The sequence below is a fragment of the Notechis scutatus genome, chromosome 5 (genome assembly GCF_049901735.1).
Source record: "Notechis scutatus isolate UNSWTSFEM ecotype Mainland chromosome 5, rNotScu1.2, whole genome shotgun sequence".
NCBI lineage: Eukaryota > Metazoa > Chordata > Lepidosauria > Squamata > Elapidae > Notechis > Notechis scutatus.
The window spans coordinates 90,999,358-91,011,885 of record NC_142013.1 but is presented as its reverse complement, the minus strand read 5'-3'; the positions used below and the strand labels follow the sequence as shown (position 1 = coordinate 91,011,885).

Below are 12,528 nucleotides of genomic sequence, written 5' to 3'. Positions count from 1 at the left end.
GATGAAAATGGAACTTCTGCAAACGCCTACAAGTATTGCATTAAAACGCCTAGTTTAAAAATGCCGCTTTTGATTAAAAAAAAATTGAAGGGGGTATTTATGTGATTTGGAAGTCCACTATATTTGAATGCCTGTCTCAATAGTTGCCCATATTAAAAGAAAGACAATTTTCATTTACGTTACGTCCACATGGGCGTAATTTATTTATTTGGAGCTCCGTGAGCTGAATGGAGCCGTCACGCTTGGATTTTCGATGTCTGCACTAAGAGGCAGGAAAACAAATCCCAGAATGATGCGGTTGTTTGAAAAGGACCCTTCCGCGCTGCTCTCCTTTCCTAAATGACCAGATCACGAAAAGTCTAACTGGGGGGACGAGGTCATTGCTTGGGAGGGAATGGAATTTCCGCTCTTCGCTGGCCACGCCCCAAGTCTTTAGCAGGGGGCGGGGACTACTCCATGGATGGGGAGTAATGGGGCAACCGCACAGGTAATCGTATTGCCCAATCAGAGGCCGTGTAAGGAAATGGGTTTAGGCGGACACCGCGCACTTTTATTTAAAGCGACACCACATCTTACTGGGAAGAGCAGGGCCACGCCTCCTCCATTCCGCTTGCGCCAATCAGCTCTCCGAGGGATCGCTGCCTCCCGAGCGTGCCAGTGTTTGGAGCCAGGGGAGCAGCAGCGGCGGCGGCGGCGGCGGCGGGCGGTGCCTCGCGAAAGGGAGGGGCTACCTGACAGGAGCGGCGGCGCGAGGCCAGCCGGCGCCGAGCCAATTGCGACACGAGAGGCACCGGCGGGCGGACCGGACGGCTGCGCTTGACGAGGGACTACTGAGGAGGGGAGGGGGATGGGGCGCCCCAGCGCCGGCGAAGCAGCGCCCTGAGAGGTGGCCGGGCCGGGCTCGGTCTCCGGAAGGGAGGAAGGACCGAGGCGGGAAGGATGGCGACGACGTCTCTTCAGTCCGCCGCCTCCTCCTCCTCCTTCTCCTCCTCGGAGACTCGGAAGTTCACGCGGGCGCTCAGCAAGCCGGGCACGGCCGCCGAGTTGCGGCAAAGCGTCTCCGAAGTGGTGCGGAGTTCGGTTTTCGTGGTGAGTGGCGGCGAAAGGGCGGGCGGCGGACCCCGGGAAGGTTCCCTCGAGCCGGGCGGGTGGGTTCAGAGACCCTCCTCCACCCTCGGCGCCCCTTCCTCCCTTGGACGGGGTGCGTGTGTGTGTGTGTGGGGGGGGGAGAGACAGCAGCCACCTCCGAGTTGTTCCCTCCAGTCCTGTCCCGTTTGGAGGTTGGTGGCCACACACACACACACACACCGGCCAGCCTGCCCGCCCGCCCTCCTGTCTGTCTGAAAGCAGGCGCGGGTTCGCCCGTATCATCAGCCCGTCGGTGCCTTCAGACGTGTCTCCCCGCGTTTTCCTCGTCCGGGGTGGGTGGGGGGAGAGAAGCGTGTCTGAGCCCCGCTCTGCGAAAGGTGCGAAAGAAGGAAGGGAAGGCATGGACCAAGTTTGGATCCCGCTGCTTCTCCCCGTCCCGATGAATGGCAAGATCCCTTTCCGAACCGAGTCGCCGGGCCGGAATTCCCGAGGTTGATTCGGGGAGCGGGGGAAGAAAAGAAAAGAAAAGAAAACCAAAACCCCTCCGCTCGCGGGGATGATCTAGCACCGCCCGCTTCCGGCTCGGCTTTCCCCACCTTTGGTTCTTTCCCCTCTCCAGTTCAGCGGAGACCTGTTTCCCGTTCCCTGCTTCGAAGCACTGAATACACAGGAACGGGAAGGAGGGGAGGTGGTGGTGGGGTGTTGATCCCTTCCCATCTGCAGCAGCTGGCTCCAGACGTTCGGGTTTTCCCTTTTCTGTGAAAACTTCCGTCCATTCACAAAGGAGACCCGCCTTCGTTTCCTTCCCGCGATACCTATGAATGAATGAGTGGTTGGAAAACTTGGGAAGGAGAGGATTCCAGGAGTTGAAGGGTGGAATAAAAAAGGTAGCTGTCGTGAAACACCTTCAGCAGTGGCTTTGGAAAATAATAATAATAATAATAATAATAAAGCACTACATCTTTTTAGTTAAAAGTTTTAAGCTTCCATGCTCAGAATAGGATAGGATAGGGTTGGAATAGGAATAGAAAGAAATGGGATAGGATAGGATAGAATAGAATAGAGAATAGAATAAGAATAAGAATAGTTTGTTGGTGAAGTGTGATAGGACACGCAAGGAATTTGTCTCCAGTTCATAAGCTCACAGTGTACATATAAACAGCAAGTAATAGGCCATAGGTCATAATCATAGTTACAATCATTAATCATAAGTTACAAACAACAACTGATAAATCATAAGAAAGCAGTAGGAGAAGATAGTAGGAAAGATGACAAGATGAAAAAGAGGGGATATACAACCTAGTACTGTATTTCTCTTTAACACTATTTTTTTTAAACAGTCTTCCCTGTTTTGTTTTTATTTTGTTACCAACGGAAATGTTTCATGGACTTTTTGTAACAAGGTTAGAAGTTTTAGAGGGTTTGTCTTAAAAAGTTGGTAGGACCAAAAGAAAGAGGTTGATAGAATCATGACAAATGTGAGGGTGAAATCTTGATGGATTAACATGACAGTTTAAATCAAACTATTTAAACCAAGTTAGCATTTTACTCTGTGCACTTACCACTTTTCTTTTTCTGTGGGAATGAGCATCTATTGTAAGTAGACTGTAGGTTATAGATCTTTGACATACAAGGAATAAAGTACCACTCTGACAGCTTTGATTGTCTCCAGCTCTTTCTCCTACAGTATGATGATATTCAAAGAGCTGCTTGCTCATTTTCACCCAGATAAGTTAAGGATAAATCTGTATCTAGGGTAGTAAAAGGAGACTGAGTTCTTGTCCTGCCTTCGGCACAAAGCCAACTAGATTGGGCCAGTCACTCTTCCTCAGTTCTGGAAAGCAGGCAGTGGCATACCACTTCCAAAATCTTGCCAAGAAAACTGCAGGGACTTCTCCAGGTACTTGCCAGAAGTCAAAGGCACACATAGAAACGTATAATACAGTAGAAGCTATTCATGATTGGATAAATCACAAAATTTGATGGTGATATTAAAGAACCTTACGAATGAAGGTGAATATACATGTCCCAGGATAAAGAATCTTACTCCCTTATGGTGAATGGTGAAACCACGAATACTTGATATAGTTCTAACCATTAAAAATAGACATTTAATTTCTTTGAATTTCAGAGACTATTAATTCTAGTCTTTCTTTAGACATGGAAGGTAGCTTGGTGACTTTGTAGAAAATGAGAGTGTCTCTATCTCTCATCCCAACCCACCTCATTTGATGTGGGGACAAATAGAAGGAAGCATTATGTACTCAATAAGACACTGTCAAGACACTGACTTGACGGTTCATAATTTTAAGTCAATAGGTTATAAATCAAATAGTTTTCAGCTCATTAGGTACTTCAGGTTTGATAAGCATTGCTGCAGATATATTAAATATAGTTTAATGAATTTTCTAATCAAGACTGCAGGCTTGGAATAATTTTATTAAGAGTACTTAAGGACAGCTATATTACATGATTGTGTTTTTGGTGATTGCAAGTTGCACGTTATTTTATATTGGCTCCTGCCTTGGTAAAAAGTTCAAATTATGCAGCCCTGGTCCCTTCAAAAAAATTTAGGATTAGATCTCTTATGGATCTTGCTGGTAGGATTGGTCATATTGATTTCAACCTTTGTAGGTTGAGAGTAACCTAGTCAGTAATGATTTGGTTGTATCTTTCTATTACATTGATAAAGTTTAGCATTGTTTGCTAAACTATATCTTGGCTATATGTCTATATGTTGTTGCGTGTATTTCCACTTGATGGGACTCACATAGTTACATTGTCTCTTATAGAATGTGAGTATGCTTAGAACAGGAAGGAAAAAGGTATTTCTATGAAACTTAGAGAAACTAAAAGGGTATAACAGAGCTAAATGGAGATGGTCTGATCTTATGAGGTTGATGAATATATTCAGGAAAGTGAAAACATAGGTTTAACCATGAATGAATTACTGATCTCTGTTCTTAAGGGTGTATATGAAAGTAGGAATGGTTGGTGACAGTTGCTTGCCATTTGTCATACTAGAAGAATGAATTTTGGCGAAAACTATAACATTCTGTATAAGAGTGATCTGGGGAAACTTACTTTGCTAAGTAACATGAATAAATAGGAATGAGCAGAGAGAGTTACAAAAAGCAATTAAGTGGTTTGGCAATGCAAGGATGAATATGAATTTGTCAGTGTTTGATGAATCTTTAGAAAAATATTCTGAATACATGATTTAAGATAATTCCATTGATGCTTACATGTAGAAAAGAAATGAATAGAAAACCATGACTAAGAGAAATAGTGGTAGAGCAATGATTCATGATTCTGAAGGTAGATTATGGTATCAAGAGTAGATCTTGACAAAGAAATAGGTATGTAGGAAAATAGCATTTTTGTTATGAAAATTTATTATAAGATAGATTAGTTTCCTAACTGAAAAAAATGGAAAGTTATCAGAAGGAAAGAAGGCATACAACTGCCTTCTTTTAGTGAACAGAATTGTGTTTCAGAGTACCACATAAAAGTATATGGAGTAATGATAAAGAGGAATATGAAAAATAATGCTTGGTGGAATGACCAAATGAAAGAGACTGTGAATTAAAAAATGCATATAAAAGTATAATTGATGCACAAATCTAGAATGTAGAGATGGAAGATAGTTGTAGAGGATGTAGTCAAGAAAGAATGAAAAAGACGTAGATGGAATATGCAACAAGTTCTATAAAAGTTTGTTTTGGAAATGAGAAAAAAATATGGAGCCTCCAGCAGCATTACTGTATCAAATTATCTGAGATGAAAATGAAGTCAGAAGTTGCCAGAAGGAATATATACAGGATTTGCATAGAAATGTTAGTGGAATTGAAGAGCAGGTTTGAAGACAATGCTAGAAATGTTAGCATCCATGAGAAAAATAATGAAGTCATAAAACATATACAAATGTTGTAAAATGGTAAGACTGTAGCTATAACTGAAAACATATTAAAATATGGCTGTTTTTGATTATGGAACGACTGCTTATCATATGTTTAGATCTGTACATTATGATAGAAGACTTGTTACCTTGGCTTAGGGTAAGCAATACGAGGAGAGGTTGCATTTTTAATATTTTGTCCCAATAAATTCTTAAGAATTGTTGTTATTGTTCTATTACATTAAGATCAAGATAGCAAATAAATTAGCTTTTTTGCTGTGCCAGGGAAAAGTCTTATTACGAAGGTGTCAGTAAGCAGAATGTTGGAAGTGTTTAGCTTTGAGTTGGGCAAGATATGTGCAGGTCAGAATTTTGTTCTTTGGAAATTTCTGAGAAATGTATAAATTTGAGAAAGAAATCTATTATATATTTATTGATTGTGGAAAGCATATGATAAAGTAAATAGGATTGAGTTATGGATATGTTTAATGAATATCTGAAGGTTAGTTCCTGAATGCAACACAAGCAGTATGATTTTGAGGTGTAACTGATGTGAGATTACATTGAATGCCTAGCAAATGTGCTCAACAGTGAATAAGACAAAAATGAGTGTTATTTCCCTGGTTGTTTAATATTTTTATGATTACATACATACCCAATGTTTATAATAACATTAGATTTTGCTGATTGAGGACATAGGAATATATAGAATGTGTGTATGTGTGGAGGGGAGAATGTTAATATTTTTGGCTTGGAACCAAATTACAGCATGTATTATTAGACTCTATGATATAGTAAAGCTCAAATGCTGGTAAAAAAAAAATAGGCAATATGTGGTTTCTTGCAAGAAATGAATCTTGATAGATGGAAAAATGGCTGTGTATAGAGTGTGCTTTTGCCCACTTTGTTATATGGAAGCGAAAGTTGGGTTTGTGAAGAGAAACGTAAAAGTTAAATGTGATGAGTTATTTAAGAGGTATGTGTGATAATAGCTGATCCTCATATCCTATCCAAAGGCATTTTATAGTTATTTCAACTTTCTAATTGGTTTAAGGACTGTTTTGTTTTAGAGGAAAAGTTAAATAAGTTAATTTCTCTCCATCCTCAAATCATTAGCAGTCAACCTATTTAATACTTGTTCAAAACTTCATAGATGACTTTTCGAACAAGAGTGAATGATGCAGGTTTGCTGAGCAAGTAAAACAAATAATTATAGTTTGCTGTGTCAGAGGTATTATGCACACCCAGAGTTTTTAACCATCTATTCTAGACATAACTATACAGTAGCCCTTTCCCTTTTTTTCCTGGCCATCATATTTTCCTTTATCAAATGGGGAGCCAGCAAAACTTTCAGCATATTAGATTTATTCATTCAGAAATCAGGGCATTGCTAACTAATACTCTAGTCTTCTGTTGCTTAATTTTAGCTTGTCATGTCTTCTGTCTCTAAATAATTTAAGCTATCACCAACTTTGGAAATTTGGATGATTCAATGCAGAGGTTGTGTTAATTTGTTGCTGGTTGTTTTAAGTTTTGCCTTAACTATGCAATTATATATGCACTACTTGTATTATTATATGTTGATTTATGGTGCTTTTTTTAACTGTTAACCTCCCAGAGTAATGAATTTGAGTTGGGTAGCCATGTATATATCAAAACAATAAATAAATCTGATAAACCTAAATCATCATGAAGGGAAATCCAAATATTTTAAGTCTAAAAAGGGAAAATGTATAAAAGGCAATAAATTACAGTGTTATCAGCTAAGGAAAGTGGATCTAGAAATATGGGGATAAGGGCCTACATTGTAACCATGATACAAAGTCATGGTATTAAATCTGATATAAGCCACAGCCTTCCCAATAAAAAGTATCAAGATATTTTGATGTTGCCAACACATAGTTAATCAGAAAGACTTATAACTTTTGAAATTAAATCATTTTTGAATATTCACGATCAAATATTTTCATTTTGCTCAACAAATGCCTAAATTTCATATTTTATTGTTGAAAAATGAAATAATAGCCACACAGTTATAGATGCAGTTATAGATCTTGCCTCCTTCAAGTAACAAAATAATCTTTGAAATTTTTAAAAAATCATTGCCACAAATCTCTACCAGTCTCTCCAAGTATTTTCAGAATGAAGATAGAATTATTAACAATGATTTGATAAGTCATGGAGAATTTTGAATCACAGAAAGGGAATTAAAGTAGCAAATTTACAACAAATGATTTCCAAACTATCCTGAACTGCCTTGATCTGTTTTGACTTCGAAATTTACACCAAACTAGTGAAGAGTCCTAGACAGTTAAAACAAACAAACAAAAGAAAACAAATTCTCCTTCTTTTACAATACTTGGAAGGTCTTACATAAAAGTGTAGGAAACCCTTAACGTTATATGAGAACATGGAGAAATAGGTAAGTTGTCTTTTAGTGATATTTACTGCTTCATAAAACATAAAGCCATTTTCCAGTTTGGTTTATTATGTTCCTAAACTTACAGAAGCAGGTTAGGGGCCACAAATAGGTTGATATTAATTAAATAAGTAAGTAACATTGACTGTAGCTTCATGTAATAAGGACCAATAATTAATTTATGCTTAAAGAAATGAGTTCCCAGGACCATGACAGAAATGCTTTGCTGTTGTCTTCTTGGATGTTTCTTCAACTTTTCATCTACAACCCAGCTATCCCATCCAAATACTAACAAGCCTGCCCTTGTTCACCTTACAAGCTAAGTGTAGCCACCTACTGAAGCACTTGTTTGTGTAAATGTTCAAATTAATAGCAATAGCACTTAGACTTATATACCGCGTCATGGTGTTTTTCAGCCCTCTCTAAGCAGTTTACAGAGTCAGCATATTGTCCCCAACAATCTGGATCCTAATTTTATTGACCTTAGAAAGGATGGAAGGCTGAGTCAACCTTGAGGCGATCAGAATTGAACTCCTGGCAGACAGCAGAATTATCCTGCAATATTGCATTCTAACCACTGTGCCATCACGGCTCTTGTAATTCATATCAGACAGATGTCTGTCAACCTTCTACATGAATATAGGTGAGATTACTACATTTGTGGGTAATTGATTCTGTTGAAAAACTGCTGTTGGTGCTAGGAAATATTTCCCCCCCCAAGATTTTAGTTGGAACATATCTATTATCCTATGCTCTACACTGTGAAATAATAATGAAGGGGCCTTAAAACTTTGTCTCTGTGACATCCTTTCAAGTAATTGAGTAGTCTCATTTCTTCATCCAGTCATCTTTTCTAGACAAACTCAGCTCCTTAAATCTTTTTTCATAGGATTAACTTTCTAATTTCCTGGATATTCTCACTCTTAATTTTCTCCAAACCATCTTAAGGAGAGGTATCCAGAACTGGACATAATAATTGAAGTGGCATTTAACCAAAATGGAAGTTGAAAACTTCTCCTCCATGCTGCATCGAGAGCCCAGGATGGGTTGACTCCTTCCTATGATGTCATTTAGCTGAGTCTGTACTAAGATATAAAAGCCAGCCCCCGGAAGAGACCTCAGCTTTTGACTCAGCTCCTTTCAGTCAATAGCTGTGTCTCTGACAGCTTCTGTTAGATAACACTCACCAGCGATCTTCAATGCCGTTTTTTCCTCATTTCAAGCAAGGTTGGGAGCAGCGTTGCCAGAGCGCTGTTCAGGCAAGTTGGGCAGCGTCTGTAGACCTCCCCCATGCCTGCGATTTGAGCGGTCGTAAAAAAGCGATCGGCAAACCGATAACAGCTTCAGCCAGCTGAGGTTTTGTAGATAGCACTCACCAACGATCTTCAGTATATTTTTCCTCGCTTCAGCAGCTCCCAGGATCTGGGCAGCTGCTCTTCCAGGAGAGCAGGGCTCTCTCTCTCCTGTAGTGTTGGGAGCAGCGTTGCCAGAGTGCTGTTCAGGCAAGTTGGGCAGTGTCTGTAGACCTCTCCCAAGCCTGCGGTTTGAGCGGTCGTAAAAAGCGATCGGCAAACCGATACCAGCGTCAGCCAGCTGATCGTGTGGCCAGAGGCTGCCCTTTCCTTTGCTGACTTCACTCAGGGCTCTTTATAGCCTAAGGAGAAATTCTTCGATCTCGGAGCCTGTTTCCCATAGTCAGTGGCCATCTTGGATTGAAGCCTTCCACCACGAGGTGAGCGGCCATTTTGTAAGCCCGGGGGCCAATTTATACCCTAAGGGGCTTAATACAAAAAAATTACAAACAGTTTCTTTCCATCGTAAGAGCCTTTATTCTTCAAATGGAGCAAGATAAGGGTCAGGCAGAGTCCCACCCCCCCCAGTGGAACAGTCTCTTATGCCAATAAGAAAAAAAGTTGTAGGCAAAGCACCCAATCAGTCCAGAGGGAGGTGGCTGCTAAAATCAGAGCTAAGGCTCTAGTCTCTAAGAAGGCAACTCAGGCTGAGTTGAGGGCAGAAAAGCGCAGACATGCAGCCGTAGAGAGGCAGTTCAACAGAACTATTCAACAGAAGGGAGTGCAACTACAGCATGTTTCATGTGATACCTGTGGGCCTCAGCCAAGCCCTCCCAGGGGAGGAGAAGTAATCTAAGAGCCTGTCTCCTGAGGCTTTTGCAGTACAATGATCTTCAGGATCTAAGCAGATCTGGGCCTTATTTCCAACAGGCTTCTGGGCCCTATGCTCCTCCCCCTCCCTCCAGGCCTCGAACCTCTTCTCAATCTAGGCCTGAAGCCACCCTCACTCCCTCAGCAGCGGGCCTACGGCCTTCTGCCCCTACCTTTGAGCATAGACCAGGGGATATCCAAGATGTTGTCTCTTTGGCCATTAGGCAGGGATTGGTGCAAGGCTTCAAGCAAATCCTTTGACCTCGGAAAGGGTTCAGGCCCTTCTCCCTTCTCAATCTATAAGTTGCCTCATCACCCTGATTTACACAGGCCCCAGGACCTCAGGGTCCATTCTTCTCTACCGGAATGGGAGGAGGTTGATGAGGAGGGAAGGGCTTCACCATCTGAACACAGTGACTCCTCTCATTCAGAACGTGAAGAGGGCGAGACCTTTGACCAAAATCTTTCAGAAGAAGAGGACTCTCTCCCAGAGCAGACATCCTTTGCATTGGTCTTCAATCCTTCTCTCTTCAGGCCATTACTCAGCATGGCCTTGGTCACTGCCAAGCTGTCGCCAGAGGAAGTGGCTCCCGAGCCACAAGGAATTCCCTCTAGCCAGGGAGACTCATTCTTCTCCGAGCCTGTAGTGCATGCAAAGGTTTTGTCTTCTCCCACTTTGTTCCTGGACATGGTCAAGGAACAGTGCGCTTCCCCTTCGGCAGGTCCTCGCCCATCTTCTCTGGATAAGCATTTCTACAACATCAGCACAGCCCTGGACAACTCCTTGGCAGTGCCTTCTGTTGACATTCCGGATCTGGCCTCGTTCCCATTTTCTGGCACTCTCACGTGGGCATCCATACGGTAGCTGCACCAACTCCAGATTAGATTGCCTACATCTGACCTTCGGTCTCACCAAGGCCTTAATTAGATTATCGCAGCGGCGGAATTCACTGCAGATGCCACTCTCAATTCGGCCAAATTTGCATCTAGGGCCATGGCATCTTCAGTAGCAGCAAGAAGACTGTTATGGCTCAGAAATTGGCAGGCGGAGTCACACTGTAAATGGAAGCTCGTTTCAGTTCCATTCGCGGGCGATAAGCTTTTTGGCGATGCTCTGGAACCTTATCTCATTGAAACCAGAGATAAACGTAAAATTCTCTCTTCCTTTGGGAAGAGAGCTGACTATCGCCCAGCTCCTTATACTGGTAAACAGCCCTTTTGGGAGGGCGGGAGTAGTTCCTGCCATCGCTCTAAGTCAGAGGTGGGCAACTATGGCCCCTTTATGACTTGTGGACTTCAACTCCCAAAATTCCTGAGCTAGCATGGCTTGCTCAGGAATTCTGGGAGTTGAAGTCCATAATTCATAAAAGGGCCATAGTTGCCCACCCCTGCTCTAAGTAATCCCTCGTTCTCCCAACCCATTGGAGGTCGCCTAGCCTTCTTTGCCTCCAAATGGGAGGAGTCAACGGCGGATGCCTGCGTGCTCAGCACTATTAGGTCAGGATTACAATTGGACTTCCTAATGTACCCCCCCCCCCAATTTTTTTTATCTGTCCTGTCTCTTGGCTCATTTCAAGGCAAGACCTCATGAATCAGGCCATTCAACTCCTTTTTGAAATCCGAGCTATTCAAACCTGTTCCCCCCTCTCAATGGGGACGTGGGCTTTATTCTCACCTTTCATTGTTCCCAAAGCCTCAGGGGGGGGGTAGCGAACTATCCTGGATCTAAAATTTCTCAACCAATTTGTAATATACAGGCTATTTAAAATGCAGACTCTGCATTCTATGTTAGAGAGCGTTTGGGAGGGCGATCTCCTCTCTTCCACTGATCTCATGGAGGCTTACCTCTACATCCCCATTTGGCCTCATCATCGCCAGTTTTTCCGTTTCTGTTATCAGAATACCCATTACCAGTATCGAGCACTTCCCTTCGGCCTCTCATCGGCTTCAAGGGTCTTCACGAAGGTTCTGGCAGCATTGATGGCATCTCTGCTTTTTGTTCCAGTGAGGATCCAATGCTACTTGGACAACATTTTGATTCTGTCCTCCTTCATCCATGCAGCCCATCGGGATCTGCAAATTACCCTGTCATATCACCAGAGCCATGGATTTTTCCACTCCTGTCCACTCTAATGTTTCCTGCTTCCCTACCAACGAGCAGGAACCAGCCACTCATCCATCAAGGTCCCACTCCCACCACAAATCCGGAGATCTCTCAATTGGTGGTGTTCCCTGTTAATCTAGTGATAACCACCAATGCCAGCCTCCTGGGTTGGGGTTCCCATATGCAGGGCCAGATAGCTCAGGACCTTGGTCCAGGTCAGAGCAGGCCCTTCCCATAAATTGGCTAGAGCTCAGAGCCATTTTTCTAGCTCTCAAGCATTTCAGGCACTCAGTGACCGGCTCTCATGTTCTAGTCCTTATGGACAACATGGCCTCCATGGCTCATGTCAACCGGTGGGGGGGATGAGGTCCAGAGCCCTCATGGGAGAAGCTCTACGGTTGGGGTTATGGGCAGAGCAACACCTGTTGTCGATCTCGGTGGGCCACTTCTCCGGGATCAACAACTCTCAGGCTGACTGGCTCAGCAGGAGCCTAGTCAACCAGGCAGAATGGTCTATTCCTCCTTCTCTATTCAGGGACCTTTCCCTCAGATTTGGAACGCCGGATGTGGATCTTCTCCACTCCTGAAAACACCCAGGTCACCAGATTCTTCACCAGGTTTCCTTGCCAGGGAGCGGAGGGGACCAATGCCCTTCGGTGCAGATGCTCCAAAAGTCTCCTCTATGCCTTTCCCCTGCTCCCATCATTCCGGCAGTAATTCGGAAGATGTTGGAGGAACGAGCGGAACTCCTCCTCCTGGCACCCTATTGGCCAAGGACGCCCTGGTTTGCGGACCTGGTCAACCTGTCAGTGGCTTCTCCTTGGAGGATTCCAGCCCATCTAATCTCCCTTCATCA

At 43.2% G+C, this 12,528-nt stretch overlaps 1 protein-coding gene across 8 annotated transcripts in view; it reads left to right on the top strand.

Moving 5' to 3' along the window:
- The first annotated feature begins 775 nt into the window (after nucleotides 1–775).
- The window catches only part of DOCK9 (dedicator of cytokinesis 9), a 112,627-nt gene continuing 100,874 nt past the window's right edge, over nucleotides 776–12,528 (top strand). For 6 of the 8 annotated variants that reach the window (XM_026668925.2, XM_026668923.2, XM_087967306.1 and 3 more), the window contains exon 1: nucleotides 776–1,089. In XM_026668925.2, coding sequence (XP_026524710.1) covers nucleotides 940–1,089 — 150 coding nt within the window. In that variant the 5' untranslated portion in view covers nucleotides 776–939. Of the gene's footprint in view, nucleotides 1,090–1,689; nucleotides 1,977–12,528 lie in introns of those variants that run through there. The other 2 variants (XM_087967307.1, XM_087967305.1) reach the window with 1 other exon arrangement.